The sequence below is a fragment of the Cryptotermes secundus genome, unplaced genomic scaffold, assembly GCF_002891405.2.
Source record: "Cryptotermes secundus unplaced genomic scaffold, Csec_1.0 scaffold1406, whole genome shotgun sequence".
NCBI classification, from domain to species: Eukaryota; Metazoa; Arthropoda; class Insecta; order Blattodea; family Kalotermitidae; genus Cryptotermes; species Cryptotermes secundus.
This window is the reverse complement of record NW_019721015.1, coordinates 742,752-770,531: the sequence shown is the minus strand read 5'-3', so window position 1 is coordinate 770,531 and position 27,780 is coordinate 742,752. Positions and strand designations below refer to the sequence as shown.

The following is a 27,780-nucleotide window of genomic DNA, read 5'->3' as shown; positions in this document are numbered from 1 at the left end:
ACCTGCTCCAGTGTCACTTTATCCATTCCAAATTAAATATAGACTACCCTTCGCTCTATCATGGTCTCCAAGGTGAGAAAATGGAATCTAACCACCTCAGCTATTGCACAGCCTAAAATACAGGATACTGCAAACACTTATTCAGTGTTCATAATACTCCTGACAAGAGCTCATGCAGTTAACATACTTCAAGCCCCAACATGAAGAGGACAGAAGGAACAGCAGTGACTGCCAGTGCCATGAAGTCAGGGAGATGTCCACCCAGGACGCTGGGTAGGGATCCAATTTTGGCCTGGATCCACTGCTGGCAGCGGCCGCCACTGATATAGTCCATGGTAGCACTGAGACTCCTTGAGCAGGCTGCCAGAGCTGTCATGTTGGCAAGGAGACCAAGCCACAGGGTGAGGAAAGCAGGAAAATCCTCTGTCACATATCGGCGTCGATGTTGCTTCACAAGCACAGAATGCCGTGCTGCTTCCAGCTCACCCTGACACAGAGCTGTGGACAGATGTATGATAACTTTGAGTTCTTAATACCCAGAGTTCAGTCTCATGTACAAGAAGCACATCTCACAACACAATGTTCTTCATGTTAATTTATTACAGATAATATCTGTCAAATTATACTGTCAATACGGCTAATCAACTCTAAATCTACTGCACTATAAGGCAAAAGTGAAGGAGAGTGGTGTATTATGGATACCATTTTGTTATTTTCTGAAAAGCTTTGTAAATAAAATTAAAAAAAAAAGTATTTACTTACCAAATTACATGCTGTCATATATTTTATTTACAAAAACACAGAAAATTGTGTCTGTCTGAAATTCATGTTATTACAAGAGGTGTGTAATATGGAATATATAATATATTTGGTTTAGTGGTTTAGTCTGCAATGGAAAGGATTTTAAAAATGTTTATGGCATAAATGTATTTAAAACTACATTTCCGCTGTGTAATCAGACATGACAATGCATGCCTTAATCTGATGCCTTGAAAGAGTCAGTAATATGAAGTGCAATATTTAGTACGAGTATTACTTGCCTTAAATTATATTCCATTGCATTGCATTGCATTGCATTGCATTGCATTGCATTGCATTGCATTACATTACATTACATCATATTCCCCAGATCCAAAGTTAGTCAAAATGACTGTAGGATGTGGAATATGTCACATAAATACAGAAACATATGTATAGTACAACTGAAGTTTTCACACAAGAAACATAGTGGTTACACATAAGACTATTCCATTACTATACTGAACAAAAGCAATGAGACTCAGAATTATGGAAACTGGATCTGTTTCCATCCTCAGGTTGGAGGTGAGACACATACTCTGGTGCGTCCAGTGATTGAGGTCAGCTCTCTCTAAAGGACCCAACAGAGTATGTGTCTCCCCTCCCCCCACCTGAAGATGGAAACACATCCAGTTTCCGAAACATTGTATTTTCTAGCTTCTAGAATACCAGACGATAGAAAAAATCTGAAAACCCAGTATTTCTGAGTGTTATACGCCAATGTCAGAACCCTTTAGAATCTAAAAGCAATGAGCCATATATGTGGATATCCAATGAAAGGATACAGCTTCCTACACTAATTTAAACATCATTTACGCATTATACAATAAACAGAAAGACCAAAAACATAAACTAAACACTAGACAGATACACCTTAATTTGTTCTAAGCCAAAAATATTTAAGATACCATAGAAACAAACAAAGTGACTTCCTACCATACTAAACAAGAGACCTCAATTGGATACAGTTCTGTGGTATCACAGCACCATCTCTGAACCTCTGTGGAGCCACTTGGAATATGAAGTTCATCTTAACGACGCTGGAAAGGCCGCACTCCATAATATAGCGCACAAAATTAGGTACGGCATTCTTTCAGGATTATCAAGCTTACTTCAAAATGAGATGCAAATCAGTGAAAACCTCCCATATCAAACTTATACACTATGCATGGAAGGGTTTGTAGGATACATGGAGAAGTCCATTTATGGTCTTATATAAAGATGGCATTACTGTAGATCAATGTGACTGAACACTGTAATTGTCCCACAACTTTCAGTAAAAATCTCCCACACTGAATTTGAAGAAAGTCTATTCAGCAGTAAGAGACAGACAGATGGACAGACATGACCTCAACATAAGGCATTCTATCTTTAACTTTGTAAAGAATGTCTAATATTTGTGGTTTATTCTAAGTCATACAGGGCGTTCAATAATCGAGGAAACCTCCCAGCAGCGTGGATTTGACACAGCATTTTTCACTGATTTCTGCTGTAACTGCCGACAGTGGAATGAGTCATTAGTGCTGATAAATGCGCGCACTCTCGCTAGAGTAGAGTGGATGGAATGTTTCTCCGTGACTACTATGGCCTTTCCTGCTTGTGAGAGTGCAGTCGTGTCGCTGATTCCCTCACATCAGTTTCTGTATATGCACACATTTATAAGAATACTGTAAAAGGATAAGAAACTTACCGTGCTTTATATCAGGTGCTGAAAGTGACCCCTTCTGCTTGCAAACATGCCTCGCATCTCATAAATAAATTCTGGGACACTTCCTGGAGTTGGTCTACAGCAATTGAACCAATTACACGTGTTGTTCCATTCTGCAGAGCTTCAAAGCTATGAGGATTATTCTTGTACTTTTCCATTTAGGTTTTTCCAAAGATAACAAATTGCAAAAACTGAGATCTTGGGATCTGGGAGACCACAGGCCTCTACTGATTATTCTGTCCTCAAACACTTCCCATATTGCAACTATGGTTGCATTAGCCGTATGTGGTACAGCGTTGTCTTGCTTAAAATACTCATATTGTCTTTCTTCAGCAGTCAGCTGATTGAAGCACAGATTCATTACATCATTAATGTAGCGGTCAAAGTTCACGGTTTTATGGAAAAATAAGGAGCCAATGATTTGCCGTGGACTTACAGCACACCAACCCCCCACCTTTTCATTATGTAATGGCACTTCCTGTATAGTGTGAGGATTTTCATCGCTCCATATTCTTGCATTTTGTGCATCGACATGACCACTAATGTGAAACCATGCCTCATCAGTCATGAACAGAAGCTGTGGATCCACGATTCCATCGTGTACATTTTGCAGCAGCCAGTTGCAAAAATGAACCCCTTCTGCATAATCTTATTGTTTCAGCTCATTCACAATTGTTATTTTTTTTCTTTGGCGCTACAGCTCCAGTGGGCCTAGGCCTACCTCCATGAACTTCTCCGTTCACTTCGGTTTTTCTAGATCTTACACATTCAGTAGGACTCCTTGGGCGGGTGATCAGCTCGTCGCAAGGCCTCTACCTGTACAAAAACACAGAAAAACGCACACACACAAAGTAAACATCCATGTCCTGAGTGGAATTCGAACCCACGATCCCGGTTTCCAAGCGAGCGAAGACAGTACATGCCCAACTGTTATTTTATACGGGCAAAATTTTATTAATTTTGTGGCCGTGAAAGCGGATCCTAGTGAAACGCCAGTTTCCTATGATAAGCGTCTTAACGATATTCAAGGGCCGGTCTGTAGTCGTGCCTCAATATCCCGAACCTTTTCTTCAGTCAGCACAATCCTTTTCGATTGCTTCTTTATGTCACACACTGAAACTGTGGCCCGCCACTTTTTTACGGACTTGGATACACACGACTTTGTCGGAACTGGCGAGCCAGAATATTTAGGACGAAACTTATGGATACATTTTCTGTAAGTTTTTTTCCTTGTAAAAGTTTCGACAGTAAACACACGCTCTTCAGTAGTGAACATCACTTCAGTATAAATGTCGACCGCCTATCGACACCTCTAACAGAGGCTGACTATTAACGAAACTTACTGCAGTGACAAGATAAGCCCAACTGACGGCGCGCGTTTATCAGCGCTAATGACTCATTCTGCTATCGGCAGTTACAGCAGCAATCTGTGAGAAATGTTGTGCCCACTCCGCGCTCTTGCCAGGTTTCCTCGATCACCGAACTCATTGTATAAACAAAACAAAAAAACTTCGTGGCCTGTTGTCCGCAAGCGAACTATACCGACCGAGCGACCGCCGCTTGTTGGTGCCAAATTTTGCGGATAGAGGGTGTCACGTGGTCAGCGCAACGGATCCCCACAGCCGTTAATCTCGGTTTTCTAGACCGGAGCCGCTATTTCCTTGAAATAGCTCCTCACTTATCCTCATGAGGCTGAGTAGACTCCGTTCCAGACCCATTACTTCTCAGAAAATCTGGTAGCGCCGGGAATCGAACCCAGGGCCTCTGGATCTGTAAGCAGGAACTCTGACCACTAGACCACAGAGACGGTCTAACGCATTGTATAAAATACATAAATATACGCTGGGAAAACTGAAGAATTTTTAACGTTAAATAAGGTGGTATATATAGTTACCACTAGATAGTTTTAAGGCTTAAAGTTGTCAGCCATTAACCACTCCGAAACATAGGGTTCACTGAGCAGGAAAGAAGGGCTTCCTTCAATATTATCTGCATTCCGGGCCGCCACATGTTACACTGAGTCTGCTGACATGACACGGGACAGCCATTTTTCAACTACCGCCTTGAAGTTCTTAAAGCACCTCTAGGCGCTTATCTACCCTAGGGAAGGAGGAAGAGGTGGCGCCTGCTAACTTTGATATTACAGTGCATCTATGTGACGAGAGGCTCACAGAGGGTAACTGTGTGTCAATATCCGAGACATCCCTAGGGCACATGTTGCAATATTGGAAGTGACGACAGATCGATAGACAAAAGGGAGGCTAAGAACTGCCTCTTAATGCACAATGGCTGTTCGTATGAATATCTGTCATACCTTGAATAGGCAACCTTATGGAAGGAGAGGCCTATGTGTTCAACAAGATCTCTGGTATGATTTTGGCTCCATGTTGAAAACAGAATCCAGTAAATTGCTGCCGATGATGTAAAGACCCAAATCACTATCCGATGACGACGTAACCTCAAAGATTTTTCACACAACTACTTGCTTAAGAAAGAAAGTAGGCTTTCGATATCATCACGTTGTCTGTCCATGTGTCACTTTTAATTTTTGAACGTGATGGCCGATTTTCAATAAACTTAGTACAGATATTATGATACTGAAGCCTATTCAAACGTCATATTTTTAATTTTAGGTAATTCTGCAGTAGTTACCAACCGTGGGGTGGGGTGATACTGATTCAACTACGTCGGCCACTAATTCCGCTGTTGTAGCAGTTCCAGATGACATATCAGTATGGAACATTTGGTGAAATGAGAAGTGTCAAGGGGTAACCGAAGTACTCAGAGAAAATCTGTCCCAGTGGCAGACTGTCCATCACAAATCCCACTTGACCTGACCTGGGATCGAACCCAGGCCGCCACGGTGGGAAGCCGGTGACTAACCGCCAGAGCTGTGACACGGTCAGACAGTAACTGAACATGGTAACGCGTGTGGTTGTAAAGGCACTAGCCACACTCAGTTTATACACATTGTAACCGTACGTACCTCTGTGGAAATTATTTAATTAGGCTGTGACCTAAAAGGATTTATGATAGACAGATACAGTGGAACATCGCTTAACGAGCATAATCTGTTCCAGAATCTTACTCCTAATGCGAAACACTCGTTAAGCAAAACAGTTTTTCCCATATAAATTAATGTAAAATACGATAATGCGTTCCATGCCGAAAAAAAATACTCAAAAAACTTTATGTATAACGTTTATTCAAAGAAAATTATATATACATTGTTAAGGAGCGTGAATCATCTTCATCTTTTCTTCTGTGTGGAATGAACCAACCTGGAATGCGAATTCGATTTGCAGAAAAAAAAATCGAAATAATTAGTTTATTATTTATGATACATATCTAATTCTTTTTTACTATAAAGCTGTCTAGAGACATTTGTTTTTGCCGACGCTTCAAAATTTGGTGAAAATGCGACACAGCATTATCTTTAAATAAATTTGTAACGAGCATAGCCACTGCCTTATTAGGGTGATGCTAGCGGAAAGAGTGCTAAACACAGACTGATGTACACGTAGCAAGCGCACAATCCGGGACTTCCCCTCTCGTCACTCGTTATGCGAAACGTCGCTCGTTAAGCGAGTCACTCTTTTACAATTTGTTTTGCTCGTTATGCGAATTACTCGTTATGAGATGTGCTCGTTAAGCGAGGCTCCACATCTCTCATTATTTTTGTTTCATTTTATTGCCACTGTGGGGCTTGTAAGAAAGAGACAAGTCAGTGAGTGAAAGGGAACTGTGGTGTACAGTAGCTCAAAACAGTCGCAGAAGAAATAATGGTATTACCGTCGGTGATCGGGAGCAAAGGTGTAGAGTACATGAAAGAAGCCGCTGAACAGAGAATTGGTTTACAGTCTGGGACAGGTAGACTGTAGTTGCAAGAAGACGCTGGAGAGAGAATGAGAAGTCAGTCGGGGTTAGCGAGTGTGTACGGTTGGTAAGCTGGGAGCGAATTGGTGTGGCCAGTGCAAAAAAGTTAGGAGAGACGGAGAGGCTAGCTTGGAGGACTAATGTAAGATGTACTATCGCTGTAAGCAATGTTAATGTAGACAATAGTACAAGGTGTGTTACGGAGACTCAGTGATTCATTAACCCCGAAGTGTGTTCCACTCCCATGTCCGAAGCACCCCTATCCCTGAGATAAAGAACCAAGCCGAGCGACAGTCGTGGCAACTGTAAGTCGGCGAGCGGCAACAATACGTAAACAAATCTTCTGAAAATATGCAACTTTTGTTAATGCAATTTGTTTGTAGAATGCAGAATAAAGCGAAAATATTACGAACTTTCCTTCTGATTGCAGTAATTAATGAACAATTGGAACTAAACATGTGAAATTTGGTGCGCAGATTGACAGGTTGGATGTCTGCATATGGTGTATGAAATACTGTCTCTCAGGAAACAAGTTTCTAACATGGACATGTGAACAGTTAACTTCATACCCGACAAATTTAAAGTACATAGAATCAATATTTATGTGATAAGCTCCTCACAACAACACATCTGTAGGCCTAAAACTCTAATTCATATTAAAGGCTTCATGAGTTGTGCAATCTGAATTTCCTTCTGTTGTAAAGACGTAAAATTTTGTCTTTCGCTCTCTAGAAGAAACTCTGAGATTTCTGAAGAACAAACTATTGCGGAAATTATTTGGTTGCTAATTCGGATGAAACAGATCTGAAGGGAACTGCATTGTGAGGAGCTTCACAACCCGTATTTTCAGCAAATTTACAAGGCAACCAAGTGTTGGATGGGCAGAACATGCAGAGTACATGGGAAAGTCCGCTAATGAATCCAATTAACAAAAACAAGATGTTTCACATCGACAGACACGTACGCACATTTCGCTCTTGCGTCCGTCCAGATGCGAAGTTATACAATATTTCATGCGCTGCCTGTCCTTGAATTCTTCCCCCGTATCTGTGTACGAGACACATCTCTGCTTCGAAAAAAACGTCCAAGTGGGGAAGAACAGGAACTACGCTAACCAGGGAGTCCTTGCAATAACTGACGCTCTAATTCCAGCAAACCAAGAGTAAGCTTTATTTTTCCATAGTTTATCATATTTATTTAACGACACCTTTAAACTTCATGGGTTATACAGAGTCGAGTGGGAGGATGTGGAAGGAGACCAAGAAAGTTGGGCCCTGGACGCGGGATCTATGAACTTCGAGACAGAAGTAGGTATAGCCCGAGACGGATAAATCTGCTGAGATATACGCCAGAGAAAGCCGAGTGGAAATGAAAGAAGCCGCTACTGCCCACATACTCGTGACACAAACAATACTCTCACGTAGTATGAGCGACTATGGACGGAATTTTGGATAATTGGATTTATTGGCCACTTACAAGTCGTAACTACATATATAACACTATCGCTTTTTTCCAACACTTTACAAAATCACGTTAAGTTTTTCCAGCCTGCGGTCTCAGTATTAGTAGTTGCCTGGTAACGGTTTCTAACAATGGCTAGTCCTCTGCTTCCGGGCTCTAGTCCTCTCTGAATGGCGGATCCCTTCCAACTTAACTATTCTTGTCAAAGTCAAAGTCACATTGCGACTGATGGTCAGTCAGTCGGCCATGGTTACGAGCTCCATCTGGGACTCATGACCAGATATTTATTACTGTTTGACAGTTACGGCCTTGTTATTGTGGGGCGCCCTCTCTGACGAGAGGACGGGTCTGTCTTTTGTCAGAGTCATTATCTGCAGTAGTAAGTTGTCATAATGTAAAGGATATTTACATTTTACATGTTAAACATGTTAATAACTGTACATAAAATATATACAGGGCCTCTGTCCTTCCGGGCTCAGTACAGCAGATTATACCCTATTTCTGGTAGCTTCCGCTACAACGGCAGTCTAGTCACTTGAGCGGACGTATGCTTGACCGCCGCCAAGTTTAATCATCTTATACTTTGTACGTTGAGCTTCGCCTTGTCCGATGTTACGTTATCATGATTTTGTATGACTTCTGCTTGTTGCCTGCATAATTTTCTTATGTATTCATATACGTACGGAATTTTGAAAGTCATGTGTAAATCGTCTATGCCGATGATGTGACTCTACTGAGTGATAATATAGATATCATAAAGAAAAACACACAAACTTTAATCGATGCAAGTAAAGAGGTTGGTCTAGAAGTAAACACAGAGAAAACTAAGTACATGTTACTGTCTCGTCACCAAAATGCAGGGAAAAAATTATGACATGACAATAGAAAACAGATGTTTTGAAAATAAGGCACAGTTCAGATATTTGGGAACCACGATAACAAATCAAAACCTGATTGAGGAGAAATTAAGAGGAGATTGAACTCGGGTAATGCTTGCTACCATTCACTCCAGAACCTTTTGTCTTCTTGTCTGCTGTCCAAAAACATAAAAATTAGAATATACAAAATTATAATTTTGCCTGTGGTTCTGTATGGGTGTGAAACTAGGTCTCTGACATTAAGGGAGGAACACAGACTGAGGATGTTTGAGAACAGGGTGTTGAGAATATTTGGACCGAAGACAGATGAAGTGACAGGAGGTTGGAGAAAACTGCATAATGAGGAGCTTCATAACTTGTGCTCTTCTCTAAGTACGAGTATAATTAGAATGATCAAGTCAAGGAGGATGAGATGGGCAGGGCATGTAGCACGAATTGGGAAGACGAGGAATGCATATAGGATATTGGTGGGAAAGCCAGAAGGAAAGAGGCAACTGGAAAGACCAAGATGTAGGCCGCGCCATAGCTCAGGCGGTTAGTCGCTGGCTTCCCACCGCGGCGGCCCGGGTTCGATCCTGGGGTCTGGTCAAATGGGATTTGTGGTGGACAAAGTGGCGCTGGGGCGGGTTTTCTCAGAGTACTTCGGTTTCCCTTGACAATCTTCATTCCGACAAATTCTCCATCATCATAATCACCCGGGGCAGGCTACAATAGGCCAATCAGTGGCCACCGTGCCGAGTGGACCCAGTTGGACTCCACCCCTCTCTAAGCGAATTAAAAAAAAATAGAAATAGGACGTAGGTGGGCGGACAACATTAAAATGGATCTTAGAGAGATAGGGTGGGATGGATTAGATTGATCTGGCTCAGGATAGGGTCCAGTGGATGGCTCTTGTGAATATGGAAATGAACGTTAGGGTTCCATAAAATGCTGAAAAATTCTTTAGTAGGTGCAGATTTGGCTTCTCCTCAAGAAGGGCTCAGCTCCATAAGTAAGTAATTATGTGTAAATCGCGAACCAGTTATATAATATATATTCATGGCCTCTGTCAGTCCAGGCTCAGTACAGCAGACTATGCCCTATTTCTAGTAATATTTGCTACCACGGAAGTCTAGTCACTTGAACGGTAGTATGCCTGACCGCCGCCACGTTTAAGCCTCTTACACTTTCTGTGTCGGGCTTCGCCTTGTCCGATGTTGCAAACATTCTAATTTTCATGATTTTGTATTACTTCTGCCTTCTTGTTGCCTGCATAATTTTGTTATACAGTCATATACGTACGGGATTTTGAACGCCATGTGCAAATCGCGGACCGGTGTGCGCCTTGGAAAATTGCCAATGGTGCGGAGAACCTTGTTTTGCAGGCGCTGCAATTTCACTAGATGGGTGTCTGCCTCAAATTCCCATTCTGGACTAGCATAAGTCATTACAGATCTAATGAGAGCTTTGTTAGCGCTCAATCGCTCACTTTTGAATAAGGAATACAATGTAATGAAAGTTTTGAAGGCCTCGGCTTCGATCATTTCTATGTGCAATCTCCATGTAAGGTAGGCCGCACACCGGCATGCGTCAAGACATGCAACAGTCAAGACACGATGTCTGCGACATGTCGCAAAGGAGCACAGTTGAAAACCTGCCCCAGCGCCACTTTGTCCGCCACAAATCTCACTTGACCAGACCCGGGTTCGAACCCGGGCCGCCGTGGTGGGAAGCCAGCGACTAACCGCTTGAGCTATGGCGCGGCCCTAAAGCAGCTTCATAAGTGTACACTGATTATGCGCTTTGGGCAGAAAGGATTACAAAGGCAATAATTCAGATTAAGAAGAACTCCAGCATACAATAAATAATATTAAATTCGCATTCAGCTGTTCACCGTCAGGTAATAATGTCCAAATTAGTGAGAAGTCAGAACTGTACACTGAATGAACACACAGCCAGTATTTAGGCTTCACTGTTATCACATACTCTGTAACTTGTTTAATATATGCTTCAAAACCATTTTAACGTCTTCGAAGCATAATTACACAATTTGCATACATTTAGCTTCCCAGCCTACTGTAATAAAGTACATTAGTCCTGTCAAGGAAATTGGCGCTGGTCCTCGCCAGCACAGCGATTCTTGATTCCGAGTCCAACGGGATTCATGCTCACATTTTTACTGTCTGACGGCTCTGGAAGCCTTCAGACAGGTCTCCAATGGAAGACATTAGCTCCTAGTAAACTAAAATATATAGGGTCCGGAGTGTGATTCCTCAACAGCTGATACCGTGCGCTACGATGGAAACAAGCGTAAAAAAGCTTAATCACCTGTGAGAACGGCATTTATGGCTGCGATGAGGAGTGCTAAGATGGTGGACGGGCCACTCACTTCGCCGGCGACCTGCCCCACCAGGACCAGGAGTCCAATGGCCCATGAGCCAGCAAGGCCCGCGCCGACGATCCGGGCGGCAGCCAGAACGCTTGTCCTCCACATCACTGCCTGGAAAATCAGCCATTTTGCATCGAAACAATAGATCAACGTCATCGCCTATTCCTGAACGTTCTACGTGCCATAGTCTCTCCAGTTCCTCTTCGAGAGTCTAGGATCCCTTCGTCACAAGCAAACGAAGTAACTAGCTCAATGGCGCATACTCCTTCGCAAGACAACAGACAATCTCCTTCAATGACATGCTTGCAGTGGTTGTAGCGGTTGTAGCCACGCAATGAGAGGCACTTTATAACTTAACTACATTCACAGTTCATTAACACTGTTGAGGGTTGATCACTTCCTCTCTACATAGATTCTACAGCAATAGATGTTAAGTCTAGGGAACAGGATTTATTTTATGGGAGCAAGTAAATAAGATTATTATTATTATTATTAGTAGTAGTAGTAGTAGTAGTAGTAGTAGTAGTAGTAGTATGGCTCTAGAGTCCTTTGTTGGGCTTTGGCTGCTTTTTCAGTTCCTTGATCCTATACACAGTCGGCAGGACTCTTTGGACAGGGGATCAGCCCGTCACACCAGTAAACAAGATATGCTTACAAAATTTACGCTGTCTGGAGTAAACGGTGAAGGTCAGTAGTAGTCAGTGGGATAGAGATGGGATTCCTTTTCGGATCTTCGCGAGTCTTGCTTAGGCAAGTCGGTGGGACAGGATCACTTCGATTACTTACAAAAAAAAATTTACTTTTCATATAAGCACTGATTGCATTACAGATGCTTTTTTCACCGCGGCATGAGTTTCACTTTAATATTATATTCCAACAACGACTGCACTGGTTGCTACTTTCTGACACTGTCAGTCCTTAGAGGCTGACCTGAAAAGCTGGGTCTTAACGTTACATTATATAGTTGCGTACCACAGAGCGATGCGGTTTTCCGTCTCTACTGCACTAGAATTAGATGAAGACTCTTTCTGGACGGTCTCTGCTTGAAGTCACCAACTTCTGAGGGCCGTCGATTTCGAGCGATGTCGTCTCCTTTAAATTAGCTTAACTGGTTACCTTTAAAACTTGGGGTTCACAACAGTACTTATAAGGGGCAGTCAAGTGAAAACGGGTCACCACACATAACTCACACGGGGCGCAAGTTGGTAACACTGGAATTTGCTTACAGTACGAACATCTGGTGGGGACTCGGGAAAGCACAGTGGCAACGTGCCCTCGCACACTATTCGTTTGCTTATTGTGCTGGAAGTAAGGTTAGCGTTACGTGTGGTCGTCCAACATCAGTAATGGAGGCGGGTAAAGAAGAACGGAGAAGTGTAGTGCGCTTTTTGACTGCTGGAGTAGGAGGACGGGAAATACATCGTCGCATGTCTGTTGTTTACGGCGAACACAGCATGACACGTTCGCTTGTGCTGGCGTGGCATAACAGATTCCGAGAGGGAATGATGCTCGCCCTGGACAGGCTCATCGTGTCATTGCTCCTGATGTTATTGCTGCGTTGGATGGTCATATCCAGGCAAACCGACGGATCACTGTGGAAGAAATTAGTCTTTTGATCGGAATAAGTCACGGTTCCATACACGCCATTGTGACAAAACACCTGATGTGCCGCAAAATCTGCGCGCAGTGGGTTCCACATCAACTCACGGAGGAACAGAAGACTCAGAGAATGGCTGCATCACTGGGTCACTTGCAACCATATCATGAGGAAGAGTATGCTTTCCTGTCCCGTACTGCCACTGGGGACGAAACATGGTGCCACCATTTTGAATCCAAAAGCAAATGGCAGAGTCAACAGTGGAAACACGTGAATTCTCCCCCACCGAAGAAATCCAAAGCCGTAAACAGCGATAATACCGTCACCTAACTGAAGACCCAGATATTATATTTCTGTCACCCTCCCATCTAAGACAAGATTTTAAAGTGTTCTCTCCTTTCGAGGATTTCCAAATTAAAATATTGCCCACATTTCTCACAGCCCGCCAATCACACCCGTCTATTTCAACACACTAATAACCCACGTGCTGTTGTGTGCAAGTTAAGCAACCCCTGAATGCGACTTACGCTACGTCCATCCTGCAGCGCGAACCCTTTGGCCAGCACACAGAGGGCAGTAAACGTGCAAGACTACCTACTGAGACAGTGTACTCTTGATGGAGCTCACACACTGACTGTAGCTGTAGTGTCCCTGAAGGACTACCTACTGAAACAGTGTACTCTAGATTGAGCTCACACACTGACNGTGCTGTTGTGTGCAAGTTAAGCAACCCCTGAATGCGACTTACGCTACGTCCATCCTGCAGCGCGAACCCTTTGGCCAGCACACAGAGGGCAGTAAACGTGCAAGACTACCTACTGAGACAGTGTACTCTTGATGGAGCTCACACACTGACTGTAGCTGTAGTGTCCCTGAAGGACTACCTACTGAAACAGTGTACTCTAGATTGAGCTCACACACTGACTGTAGCTGTAGTGTCCCTGCAAGACTATCTACTGAAACAGTGTACTCTAGATTGAGCTCATACACTGACTGTAGCTGTAGTGTCCCTGCAAGACTATCTACTGAAACAGTGTACTCTAGATGGAGCTCACACACTGACTGTAGGTGTAGTGTACCTGCAAAACTACCTATTGAAACGGTGTATTCTAGATGGAACTCAGAGTAAATAAGCACGCGAAAGGAGAGTCGTTATGCATTTCTTGCATGGAACTCATAGTCGCTTAACTAGTCAAGAAATTCCGTCTTAAAGTAATTCTAAGGTTCGTTGCCAGGTTCACAAAAGCGCTATATTGCCGAGGAACGATGTAACATTTAGTAACATACTAGTCGTTTTGCAATTCTCTCGTCTACAAGTCGTCCAGACCGGCTCTGGGGCCACCCAACTTCCTATCCAAAGGGTATGGGGTTCCTTTCCCTGGGGGTAAAGCGGCCAGGGCGTGAAGCTGACCACTCAACTCCAACTAGTTCCGAGGTCAAGAAAATGTGGATCTATACAGCCACTCCCCCACACGCTTCATGGCGTAGTGCTTAACTGGTTAAGCACAGGTGCAACTTTACCTTTTTTACCTTTTATGGTCGTTTTCGTAAGGAGTTCCTAGGCCCACTGTGTGTCCGAGCTGGGAGTTCACGACTCGATTTTCCGGGTCGCCTGCTAATACATAAAGAGTTAAATGTTGTGGAATTCGAAATCTGACTTCTCGAAATATACACTAAGGGTTCTTCATGTCCACTAACTGGACGTTTCGGTACTGCGCTGTGGTTGACTGCAACACATGCCACGTCCGTACACCTTCCAAATGCTGGATGTACGTACAAATGGACCAGACTGGGTCGCACCTGCAGGCCTCTTGATCGACCGTTGGATTCAATTGAACTCGTTATGTGAGGAGGAATGACAAGGTAGTTTGAGTGAGGAACTGGAAGGTATGTGGAATGAGGCTGTCCTGATGTCTGCAGGTGCTGCGCGACCATCTCTTTCGAGAGACTAAGGACACCCGTGTCATAATAACCAGTCTCCGGGCCGAAGTTCGAAACCGCAAATGGTATCTGTTGAACTGCGAAGTTCGGCAAGAGAATGACGTGGGGGGGGGGGGAAATGAGAGAATCTTCTGCAAGGTGTAGCGACGGGATCAGTCGCCGAACGAAAACGGCAATGAACTTAGATCTCTGTGTACTTGAGCACCACCATGAAGACGTATGTCGCAATGAAGGCAAAGCTCCAAGCAATCTTATCCTAGCAAACAGATTCATGTAAGAGGGCAGCTTAAAGCTGCGATCGCTTTAACCCTGATACTTATTGGATGCAAGGATTAGAGAGCCCGCAGATGATCTTCATGTTCCTCAAGCAGGAAATTTCCTGCCCGTTGAGCAACTTTCAGCATTAGACGGACGACTTTTCATCATGGACTTTCTTACTTACGAATTTCACGACATGGAGCTTTATGCTTGCCCTTTCTGGACTACGATATCATAAGGTAATCTTCTTGATGTATGCCAAAGTCTCTGAGGAACGTACCACTTCCATCTTCAGGGTAAAACCAACAACTTAACCATATCATGCAGCATCATAAGCCACAATACCATATACTGGGCCTTTGTAAGGTAATAAACATACGAATGTTCTTAATCGCCTTTTTCCTAGTATTAGGTCTACTGAGTCCTGATACGGTTATTCTTTTCTTGGCACTACAGCCCCAGTGGGCCTGGGCCTACCTTCATGAACTCCTTCACTTCGGGTATTCTAGATCTTACACATTCGCTAGGAATTCTTTGGCGGGTGATCAGCTCGTCGCAAGGCCTCTACCTGTACACAAACACAGAAAAACGCACACACACAAACTAAACATCCATGCCCTCCGTGGGATTCGAACCCACGATCCCGGTTTCCAAGCGAGCGAAGACAGTACATGCCTTAGACCGCTCGGCTACCGTGACCGGCTGATACGGTTATTACGAAACAGAATTCTTTCATCGCTTCACGTATTCCCAGATTTCATTTCCTTTTGTTTCGTACTTCTTATAAAAATTCCCAATATTTCCTTTAATATCTGCGAAATGCTATCTAACACTTGTCATTATCAAAATTTCCTTACCTACTTGCTTCCCGGCGTGTCCCAGTCAAGCCTTGTGTTGTCTTATCAAGTTACTTGGGTTCTGTGAACATGCTACAACTGCGACTGCTCAAACACACACTGAGCAGGTGACAACTCCTTCCGACATTTTGCACAGCAGCAGACAGACCAGACAAGAAACATGAAAGACAGCGCGTCCCATCCAGTAAAATAACTCACGCAATGACAGAACCGATATGTGTGGTAGCCACCGCAAACAACCCTCACTTCTGCATAATTCGGCGCTTCACAGCAGACTGCGGTACTGTGTGACGTCACAGACACCCTCTCTCACTCGCCACCTAGAAAGACTTGCGCCTAGAATGTTACATATATAGGTACAGTCTACATATCGATCTGTCACTTAGATAATAGTTCCACAGACATTTGTTCACGAACACCCTGTGTGGGGTGCAGTCTGGGTAAAGAATAGGCTACCTACAGAGAACCAACCACACGAAAGAAAGGGGTGGGGGTGGGCAGAAAGAAGATGACGCCACAAAGGCAAAGACATTGCTACCGAACTGAGCACAGAACTCTGAGCAGATGTAATCACGCTTGAGCGGTCCGGGCTATAGACAGAATTTCATCGGGCCTGTTACATGAATTACACCACAACACGATTCTATTCAGGCACGGAATAGTCATTTGCAGTAAAGTCACAACTCTATGCAGCACCACCTTTAATGTTAAAAAAGCTACGTTTTCCCGAAACCAGTATGCTGATATCCGACCAGCGAGGGCCGCGTCATAGCTCAAGCGGTTAGTCGCTAGCTTCCCACCGCGGCGGCCCGGGGTTCGATCCCGGGTCTGGTCAAGCGGGATTTGTGGTGGACAAAGTGACGTTGGGGCCGGTTTTCTCCGAGTATTTTGGTTTCCTCTGCCAATCTTCATTCCACCAATTGCTCCACAATCACCCTCACCTATCATCTGGGGCTGGTACAATAGGCCAGAAGTAGCGGCAGTACAAGGGACTTAGTCCCACCCCACTAGCAATAAAAAAAATCACACCAGGGACCTCTTAGTATTACATGCGTCATCCAAAAAGTAACAGACTCTACCCTGCTAACTGCCGATGTTTCTCCTATGTACAAAGAATTTTGGCCTCAAATCTTATAATCCTGGCATAATTCACGAATCCCATTCCCATTTCCATAGAAAAATGCATAAGCGACTGCTGGTTGAGTGCTAGCTCAGTCCCACCTGATTTCCTGCAACAAGCCGTGGAAGCCCGTAAGTTTGTGAGACGCCGACGCTCCCACATTTCCTAGACAATCGCCTCACAGACGGTGTTGAGGTTGTTAGCCATGCGCGTCATCCGTCTTTAACCCCCAGGAAGATTCCTGGTACTAATTTCTGTTAGAGGCTGAGTCGACCCCAGGGCTATAGTGCGGCTGGAAGGATTAGGTCAGCTGAAAAATCGAATGACCTCTTTGGGACCAGCGACCTTCTGGCTTGCAGCAGAGTCCATCAAACAACTACGCTACCGTGTGGCCCCCTAATATCCTGTACTTCCACTAAATCAAACTAAAATTTGCTTATCCCTTTTAGTTATTAGTTGTCTTTCATGCAACTTGCTTTCTAAAACCTTTAAATGTTTTTAACTTTCAAATGTCTCTACATCACTGGCGTATGTACACTATTTGTTTCGACCAACATAACAATTAATAACCAACAATTATTTTTGTATGAGGCATTTTTCTAATGTATTTACTGTTTCCCTTTTTTCTCTCTTTTACGCCAGATATAAGGAACATATACAAGGCAATTAGGTATAGTCAAGGTAACTCAAGATATTCGAGCCATATACTGAGCGCAGGACATGCATATGGGAGCATAACCGAGACAAAGAACACTATAAAACAAAAGACAAAAAGGAAAACACATAAATATATTTCAAAATAACATATATATAATCAGATAGCAGCACACACGCCTTTTATAAAATAGACCTAAGCTTAGCAAACATAACAGCAGTAAGAGGAACTACACATCATCATATGGTAAGTATATGTACGTATATACGTGTACATGAACAGCAACACGTCATACACACAATACTAACATATGTTACAGATGCATGGGCGCATAGACGAGGGCATTCCCCCAAAACTGAACTTACGGACCGAAACACGGTTGTTTCATCAACAATTTTATAGTCACCTGAAGATAACAAATGTTGGTCGAAACATGTAGTATATATACACTAGTGATGTAGAAGAGATTTTAACGTTTCAACCTTCTAAATGTTTTAAAAAGCAAAGTTGCATATGACACGGATAATAACTAAGAGGAATAAATAAGTGATGTACAACAGGATGCTACGATTTGCAGTTTCCCCTACACCTGCTGTCAGAGAACCTGTCCTACAGGGACTCCTTACATTCCGTGTGCCACATTGCATGTTTACTTTCTGTTGCTTAGACCGCTCCTGAGAATCCGTCTATGTCCAAGGCCCTATGTAACAATTCCTAACAAACTGCTTTACTTTTTTAAGGCTCGGAGTTGTTATCGCCACGACCACCTATCGGACTTTAGTACAACCCCTTGCCGGCTGTCCACGACTGCTTATTTAATATATTCTCAGCTACCCTCCGCATCTAGAGGCCGTCTCCTCCATCCGCAACTTTGGGACGCGCCATGCCGTGGTGTCACGGGACGCACCTAAATGGACGGCAAAATCCCATTAACAACTGTGGCTGCTTTACATATCAGCAGATTATGGAGAAAACTTCACAATTCTGTTTGGGTTTTCTCTGTTAAGTGCACTGAAGGAAACAGGAAGCAAGCACACTTTCGTGTATATAGCTGATAAAAGTTGCGCATGTGATAGGCCTTCGTTATGCGTCAACTTTCTCTAACTGTTTAAAACACCGAAGTGAAATTTCAACTTCCCGGGAGGTGGGAATAGTACGAACCAGAACTACTCCTCGCTTTCCTGCATTTCATCGACATTTGTTCATGCGTACAGGACACATCTACATCGTGTGTTCACTTCGTGTATGCTCTGCATGTAAAAAGGAGTTAGGCCTAACCTGGACCTTCATCTTTATACACAGTCTTCTTCCCCGCATCAAGACCTGTTCTGGGACCCACACAATCTCCTATTCGCTGGGTATGAAACAATCTTGCCTCCAGGGATAAAACGACCGGAGCCTGAAATTTACTACCCATCTCCGGCTTCAGGCTCTCACACGGGACGCGTGCCGCCTGCTGCAGTAGGAACAGACCTCAACACGGGAGATCGCGAGCCACAGAGCCCGTATGATCTCGCTCAAGTCTCGTTGCCGATTGGCAAATTATAATGCGTACGAAGAGGCCATCTTGAGAAACTATTTCCTACTCAGCCAAAAGATTCTCTAATTTGTATGGCGCCCGAAAGTGATAAAATAAAACGTTCACAAGAAGATTCTAAAAAGTTCTGACGATGGTGTATAACTAAGATAACTCCGTGGTTTTAGTTCGCAAGCGAACTATACCGACCAAACAAGGACGGTGGTGTATAACACAGAATTCTGGACGTTCACCAACCGCTTGACCCTATCTTAAGCCATAAAACCGATCCACAAACACTCTCTTTCATTTATGATCCATTTTATTATGCTCTCACGTCTATCTGGGGAACGCGGTAGAGTGGTTGGTTTAGGCACTACGATACAAGTCGGAAGGTCGCGGGTTCGAGTCCCAATGAGGTGGATTTTTCAATTGACCTAATCCTTCCAGCCGCACTATGGCGCTGGGGTTGATTCAGCCTCTATCAGAAATGAGTACTAGGAATCTTCCTGGGGGGTAAAGGGTGGCCGGCGCTTAAGGCTGACATCACCGCCATCTAGAGCCGATCATCTAGAAGATGTGGGAGCCTAGAACTCTCACACCTCTATGAGCCCTTACGGCCTGTTACAGGGATAACAAAAAAATTATCTACCTACCTATTTCCTGTTGATCTCACATTGAAGCTAGGGCATCCGTGAAACGCTTAAGATAGTCGGTGGGATTCCTTGGGGGGGGGGGATCAGCCCGTCACAAGGCCGATATCTACACAGGATACACAAACACAGAATAAAAGCAGACAGACATCCATGCATTGAGTGTCCTTCGAACCCACGATCCCAGTGTTCGAGCGGGCGAACACATTTCATGCCTCACACCCATCGGCTGGCCACTGTGACCGGCTCACATCTACATACATGTGTCACATTAGAGCCCACAGTCTCCTTTCATTCGGAACACAATTGCAGACATCGTTACGATAACCATTTGAGTTGAATCGGCGCCTGCTGTAACGTGATGCACTGCTTTGCAACGGCTGTACAGCACGCATTAGAAGGATCCCGCAGAATCCGGAGGACCTGACAGTCAGCTCCTAGTCTATGCTCACAATGTTAACTCACCGAGAGAAAACATACGAGAACATGCCGTGAAGAAAGCTTCATTACAGTTTTTCTCGTCCTTTTGTACGGTAAAAATATAAAGTTGTCCCTGTGCTTAACTAATTAAGCACTATGCCATCAAGGCGTATGGGAGATTGGATTTTCGTGACCTCGGCACTAGTTTGAGGTGAGTGGTCAGCTTCGGGCACCGTCCGCTTTACACTCGGGGTAGAGTCCCCGGTACCCATTCGATAGGAGGCTGGGTAGGCCCTGGAGCCGGTCTGGACGAGGTGGAGAAGAGAAAATTATTGACCCTACCGGGATTCGAAATCTGACACCTCGGTCGCCCAGCGCGTACCCAGTCACCATACCGACTACGCTATCTCGGCTCCTTGTATGAGTCCAGATTTTGCTTGCTGGCTACAAGGGACGGACACAGGTTAAGGGTCTTTGACAACAGGGTGCCGAAGACAATACCTAGACCTAGCAGGGAGAAAGTATCACGATATCAGAAGAAAGTTGGATTTGTGGTGGACAAAGTGGCGCTGGGGCGGGTTTTCTCCGAGTACTTCGTTTTCCAATGTCAATCTTCATTCCACAAAATTCTCCATCATCATAATAATCACCCGGGGCAGGTACAATAGGCCAATCAGTGGCCGCCGTGCCGAGTGGACCAAGCTGGACTCCCCCACCCCACTAGCCAATTAAAAAAAAATGATGAAAACAGAATGTGGTGATGACGTAATGGCCCACTTCACTAACTGAGTATTGAAGCACGCTTGTTCCCACAGAAGATGGAGTATACTTGAATGCATTTAAATCTTTCGGCCTGTATTTTAGACAGCAGACAGGATAGAATGGCAGCAAGCATTCCCCGATTCTAGTCTGCTCTCCATTTCTTCATTAATATACATAATTTTGATATATGATATAAATTCCGTCCGAAGTGCAACAATTTATTGTAGGTCTTTCGTTTTGCCTTCTTCTACACTACATGTTTCGGCCGCAAACGGCCATCATCAGGTGTATATCACGTAGCTGTTACACTGCATCCAGTTTAAAATTTAAAAACACACAGGCCTTCCCAATTGGCTAACAGGATCTACTTCGCTGATATTTGTCTGATTCGTACATCATCTTTGTCACCCACACACGTCAATTTTGACATCTATGAACTGGCACTTTTAAAATCTTCAGTTCCAATTTTTGGAAAACTCCTACACAGAATAACACCTGTACAGTGCTGAAAACAAGAAGTAGCCACTGCAGCACTATAGATGTGGGGCGAGTAACTTTTAAATTTTCAATTTGAAAATTTGAAAAAATTTTAAAGGACAACTTTACCTATAACTCATGGTGTTGATGTGGGAAGAAATTGATCCACAAGTTTGACATAGATATCATGAGTACAATCAACGATGCCATGTATGTTGTTAACAGAAAGGGATCCAAATTTTCACAGCAACCCAGAAATGAAGAGGGATATTTACGGTATGGTGCCCTGCTGTGGAAGAAACAGCTCCAGGAAAGGCAACCAGCTCTTAATACTTTCTTCGAGAAGAAAAGTGACAATTACTTAGTAAGCCACAAAGGGTCCATCTTCCAGTACGTAAAGCAATTCTTTACACATTACGCGTATTCCATAAAGAATTTTAAATAAATCAATAATTTTAACTATATTTGTTGCATAACTGCAATAAATCACGATTTTAAGAACGCATTTCAGTAACTGATGTACTAAAGGGACTCCACATGACGCTGATTCAGTGAGCGCTCTCGTCTCCAGGAGAGCCATTCACAAGAAATTTCACGAAAATCCGCCCAGCCGTTCTAGAGTTGGACAGACGGACTCTGCAAGCTTCACAGGCGCTGCGCACAACGGCAACAGCGTCTAAAAATGTAAGTAATTCCCTGCTTTCTACCATGGACCTAATTGAGAATACCGAAAAACATTACGAACTTCAGTCTGTACTCCTATATGTAATAATACAAATGCCGTTGTGAATGCAACAATTTATTTGGTTGTAGATCTTTGTCTTTTCTTCCTCTACACTACATGTTTCGGCCGTAATTGGCCATCATCAGGTGTATTTTTCACTACGTAACGGTCACACTGTACACAGTCCAAAATCTAAAACATCAGCCTGTCAGTTTTGTTTAAAATCTCGCCAACACACGCTCGTCAATTTGATTTAAGAATTCCAGTTTAAAATTTAAAATTTCTAAAATTTAAAGTTTTAAATACCAGGGACGCCTGCTCTTGTCTACATGTGCTACAGCGGCTATTTGCTGTTTTCAGCACCGTTCATGTATTGTTCTGTGCAGGCTCCCTGTGTGTGTGTCGCTGCTCATCTTTAATATTTTTGGACTGTGTGCAGTGTGACAGCTACGTAGTGAAAAATACACCTGATGATGGCCAATTACGGCCGAAACATGTAGTGTAGAGGAAGAAAAGACAAAGATCTACAACCAAATAAATTGTTGCATTTACGACGGCATTTATATTATTACATATAGAAGTGTATAGTGCAACAGGATGCTTAAATATAATATACGTAGTATTCAGCCTGTACGTTTGGCAACATGCACTGCAGCCAAGACTGGTAGAGTGATGTTCAAGTACTAAGTACTGCGGTAGAGTTCCTGAGTGGGATTCGAATTCCCATTCCATGGCCTTCCACGGCCTGTTACAGGGATAGCATTACCCCCCCCTTTTTTTTTAAGTTCACTAGCAAAATATAATATTGTGACATATCAACGCATTGTCAGCCAACGGCTCGACAAACGCCCCGTGATACACACACACAAAAGTCAAAGTCATGTTGCAACTAACGGTCAGTCAGTCTGTCTGTCTTGGTGTCGAGCCCAAACTGGAGCTCATGACCAGATGTTTTCTTCTTTGTGAAAGTTGCTGTCCTGTCCATTTGGGGCGCCCTCTCTGATGAGAGGTCGGGTCTGTCATTTGTCATTTATAGTCAGTCCATTGTCATATTTACATATATTTACAATTTAATTTTACCCTTAATTTCTACTTCTATGTACTACATAGACAAGGCCTCTCGCGCACACAATAGGACGAATGTTATAACCCGTTGCTAGGCAGCAGTTAGCGCGCCAATGGACTCGCGAGAAAGCAATCCCGTGGCTTGTGTTTACAATGTGGTCCGCGCCATGTCCAGTGCTAGGCAACAGAACTGTAAACACGTCTGCAATAATGCTTAGAAGACGTTTTCTACTTGTGGTCCGTGCCGACGGTTTATGGGGAGCAAACAAAGGTCGTTTGCGAGTAGTCGCAGCTGAGAAGCCTAAGTCAAGGATACGAAGCCGTCACGGAAAAGAGCTGAGAATGCAGTGCATGTGTAGTTGAGAGTTAAGGCGGGTTTACACTGGGGCAACTTAAAGCAACCTAGTTGTCCTCCTCGGGCGACTATGTTTGCAGTCCAGTTTATCAAGCAGCATGCGACCGACCCCATTTACACCCAGAGCGAGTGGGTGCTTCAATTTTTACGTCAGCTTGTGTAGAGGTGTCACTGCAGACAGCTGCTACTGCGGCTTATCTCATTTTGGGCAGGAGAAGAAAACGTCAGATATCCACTCTTCTTCTTTCTATACCTGTGGAAGGTCGTTCTGAGATTTTTAACCTTTCCTTTCGCTTCCTTCACCGAACATTCAAACTTCCTGGCTAATTCCTCCCATAGATTCAACTTCTTCCGATTGATTTTTATAACTGGGATCCCGCAAATCCCACAGAATGCTCTTTTCGCGGTATTCTTCTATAAGACACTTGGCTTTATCCGTGTCCCATCTCATCGCGCCGCATGCGAGTAGGCAACTGAACCCACTAGCGATGGATAACCTTGCGGCCTGGAGCAACTAGAGGACGCGGGACGCAAGCCGCATGCGATTGCGCTACGCACTACCTGCAAGTGAGCAACTTGCAGCATGCAATCGCGCCGCGTGCGGCGCGGTTGCCAATGATTGCCTCAGTGTAAACCCGCCTTTAGTTCACGAGTGTGGCTGTGAAGAGAAGAATTTATATGTAATATTTGGAGTGTGTAATTCAGTGAGACTGCTATAGTGCATGTATGTTAATTACGTTGCCAGGAAACGACGAGTGAAAACTGAGACTCCTAGTGCGTGTGCAACGGTGAACTGGAAAGTTTGTAAATCAACGATAGCGCTGTATTTGAGTGTGATTAAGAGAACTTGTATTCGAATTGTTAATAAATCCAATCATTCAATCTGTTTTCGTCACGCGTATCCCTTACACGTGACAATATATTAATTTTAGGGTCAACACTTCTTTGAAATTTCAACCACTACAAACTGACGAAGAATTAAATTAAGATGTAGGTAGATCGTCCCAGCGGACAAAAGTAAAATACGACATTTCTCGGAGCTTCCCCATTTCAGTTATTCTTATATCAACTATTCATTTATTTATTGTTCGATGAAGGACGCTGTCACTAGCTCAAACTATATAGTGTCTAATTGTTAGATAATTAGTAAATAATTAATGTGGAGGGATCTGTAAGGAAGCGGTTGGGGTCTAACTTTGAACACAATCTAGATATTCGCTTGTAGGGACTGAGGCAAACCATGGAAATCCTCAGACAAGATAGTCGGTCTCTGGGCCAGAACTTTTCTGCTATCATTCCGTTGTTAAAATTTAAATTCCATTGAAACTTGCACAATTGATACAGCGACGTGACAATTTCGCTTGCAGTGAGGTGCAGTAACTATGGCGAGTTTCGTCACGAGGGGCAAGGGGCCCTGCTGCAGAACGTTCCACGCGGCGGGGTGGGTTCCGTGGCACACCGCCCTAAAGTCGTGACATTTTTATAGATCGCCTTTCGCACCCCCTTCCTACACCACGACCCCCAACGAAGCTTGCAACATATGCGGTACATTCTGCTGGAACGCTCTTCTTTCTTGTTTTTTTTTTTCGGCTTCCCTAACTACTGAACCGTTTATGCACACTTTTCCATCTGCAAGACCAAATCCTGCTCACATTGCTCGAGCAGAGCAGCCAATGATAAAGGAACGGGCGGGTTATCGCGGTAGTGGCATGCAAAGGTCATCTATCACGAGCATGCAAGAATTAAACATATCTGCTTGTTTCTTTAACGATGGTTTATCAACTGAATATATTGTGACACGACGCCTGAAAGCCAGAATAGTAAGAGTGAGAGTAGACGTTCATTACTAGACAACGACTAGGTAAACACGTTCCCTCGGCAACAAATACGTACACAACAGTCGAAGTATTGTTGGGCTATTTCATGAAGAGTCCACTCCGAGGCTATATAACGAGGATTCCCTGGCCAGCTGAGAATAACTGAGGGAGTCTCTTGAGATGGCAGTCGAAGATGATTGATAAGAGAGGGAAACTGAGAGTTAGTTGAGTTTCAAGAATGAGGCTGTGGAAAGAAGACTTCATGTGTGATTTGCAATCGTGAAAATCATCGATAGCGCTGTATTTACTTGAAAATCCGGGTGTAAAAAGATGATTTTATGTGTGCTGTAATTACAGTGAGACTGTTACAAATCTGTTGCCTGGATACGGCTAGTGAAGACTGAGAAGACTTAGCGTGTCCTAGTGATTTTGAAAGTGTGTAGATCAGCGATAGCGCTATAATTAATTGTAGTTACGAGGTGTGTGTGTGTTAAAGGGACCAATAAGACCGATATCCAATCCAAACCCTGTCTAATAGTCACTCCCTACATGTGACAACATTAAATAAAGTTCAATGATAGGAGATTAAGAATTATGAATCCGGAAGGGAGCGAAATACAGTTGTTGCAGCCAACTTCAAGACATAATGCCAGTATCTACACAGGAAGGCTCATGAAAACGACGAAGACTTGAGTCACTACAGTCTATATTGGAAGCAGTGCACTCCAGAACACGAAGCATATTCTGAACCTTAGAGCCCAGCCTCTCCTCTCCTACACACTCGGCCAGTGACTAAGGCGGCCCATACACGTACGAATCTGGCTCGGCGAGGAGCCGGGCTCGGATTAATTTCACCACACACGCATGAGCGTGGCGACCCACACATGGGCGAGTTTGGCTCATTGGAACCCGAGCCAGACTCGTACATGTACGGGTCCCCTAACATACATGACTGCATGATGGCTTCGCCCACTCCAGACGTGCTTCTGCCTGGCCACACAGAACACATTTTATGCACGTCTCGAAATACACCCACCGAGGTACGAACTTCATTCAGTCCTCTGTCAGCAGCCATAGTGAATGGACTTAATTTACTTGGTTATTTCTGTAAAATCCTCTGTCCATGTCAGACAACTAATACGGTCAGCATCGATTTGTCTTGTTACAGAATTCTATACGAATGCTGGAAGGTAACTTCATCCCTTACACACAGAGTGCCCAAAAGTAGGTTTCCGTTTTGTTAATGTACAAATAACGAGGTCGCAGGTCCGATTCCCGATGAGGTCATTGGATTTTTTTCAACTGACCTAACCCTTTCCAGCCGCACTATGGCCCTGGGGTCGACTCAGCCTGTAAGAAATACGAGTACCAAGAATCTTCCTGGGGGGGGGGTGTAAAGGGCGACAGGCACGTAAGGCTGACAACCTCACCGCCATCTGTGAGCCAACTGTCTAGAAAATATGGCAGCCCCGACGTCTCACGATCCTATGGACCTCCATGGCCTATTACAGGGATAGTTTTAAACTTTTTATACTTCATATTATGCGTATTTGAACAATGTGCAGGATATGAACTCATATAGGATCTGTCGTGGGTTTCCGCATGTTTCATCTTGCGAACCACTCCACAGACTTGTGACATGTACAATTATGCTATTGTGGGCTCTCCCAAACTCGAACTTTCTAATTTCCTGAAGTCAGAAATACCTAGGTGCTGGACGTGCTTAGCTACCACTGAGGAATCATGGGATTTAGACATGTGATATTTACTAGGGGCGTCGACAGAGGGAGCAACCCAGGCATGTCCCCACTGGAGTCTTAAAAAATCACAATCGATGAAAGATGAAAATCAATTTTGTTTTTCAAAATATGCATTCTTCTATCCGGTAGGCTACTCTTAATGCAGCAATCCCAGTATTAATACAAACATTTTACCCGAAGCTGACATCAAAATTCCGATGAACGCAGTAAAGAACCTATCCCACTTCTTTCCTCTGCTCCTAACCTAAAATGTCCACTTGCCAACACTTTACCTTCTACACTCCCCACTTACCTTACCTGAGTGGACACTGCCTGGGGACCTACAAGGATAGTTAATTTTCAAGTCAAAGCCAAAGTTATATTGCAACTGACGGTCAGTCACTGTCTGTCTTGGTGTCGAGCCCAGACTGGGGTTCATGACTAGATGTTACTTTTTATATGAAAGCTACTGTCCTGTCCATGTGCGCCGCCCTCTCTTCGAGAGGTCGGGTCTGTCATTTGTCAGTCATAGCCGGTAATGTTAAGTCCATTGTCAGTATCTACACTTATCTATAAGGTTATTCTTAATAGCTACTCCAATGTACAATACGTGTATATAAGTGGCCTCTGCCAGTCCAGGCTCAGCACAGCAGACTATGCCCTATTTCTAGTAGCATTTGCTACCACGGAAGTCTAGTCACTTGAACGGTCGTATGCCTGACCGTCGCCACGTTT

At 43.9% G+C, this 27,780-nt stretch overlaps 1 protein-coding gene across 1 annotated transcript in view; it reads right to left on the bottom strand.

The window, feature by feature from the left end:
* Window positions 1-27,780, bottom strand: part of LOC111875293 (cationic amino acid transporter 2) — a 66,859-nt gene that overhangs the window by 21,668 nt on the left and 17,411 nt on the right. The window contains exons 2-3 of the mRNA XM_023871406.2: window positions 11,029-11,200; window positions 188-498 (exon numbers count right to left, since the gene is read on the bottom strand). Of these exons, the coding sequence (XP_023727174.1) occupies window positions 188-498; window positions 11,029-11,194 (477 nt within the window). The 5' untranslated portion in view covers window positions 11,195-11,200. The remainder of the gene's footprint in view (window positions 1-187; window positions 499-11,028; window positions 11,201-27,780) is intronic.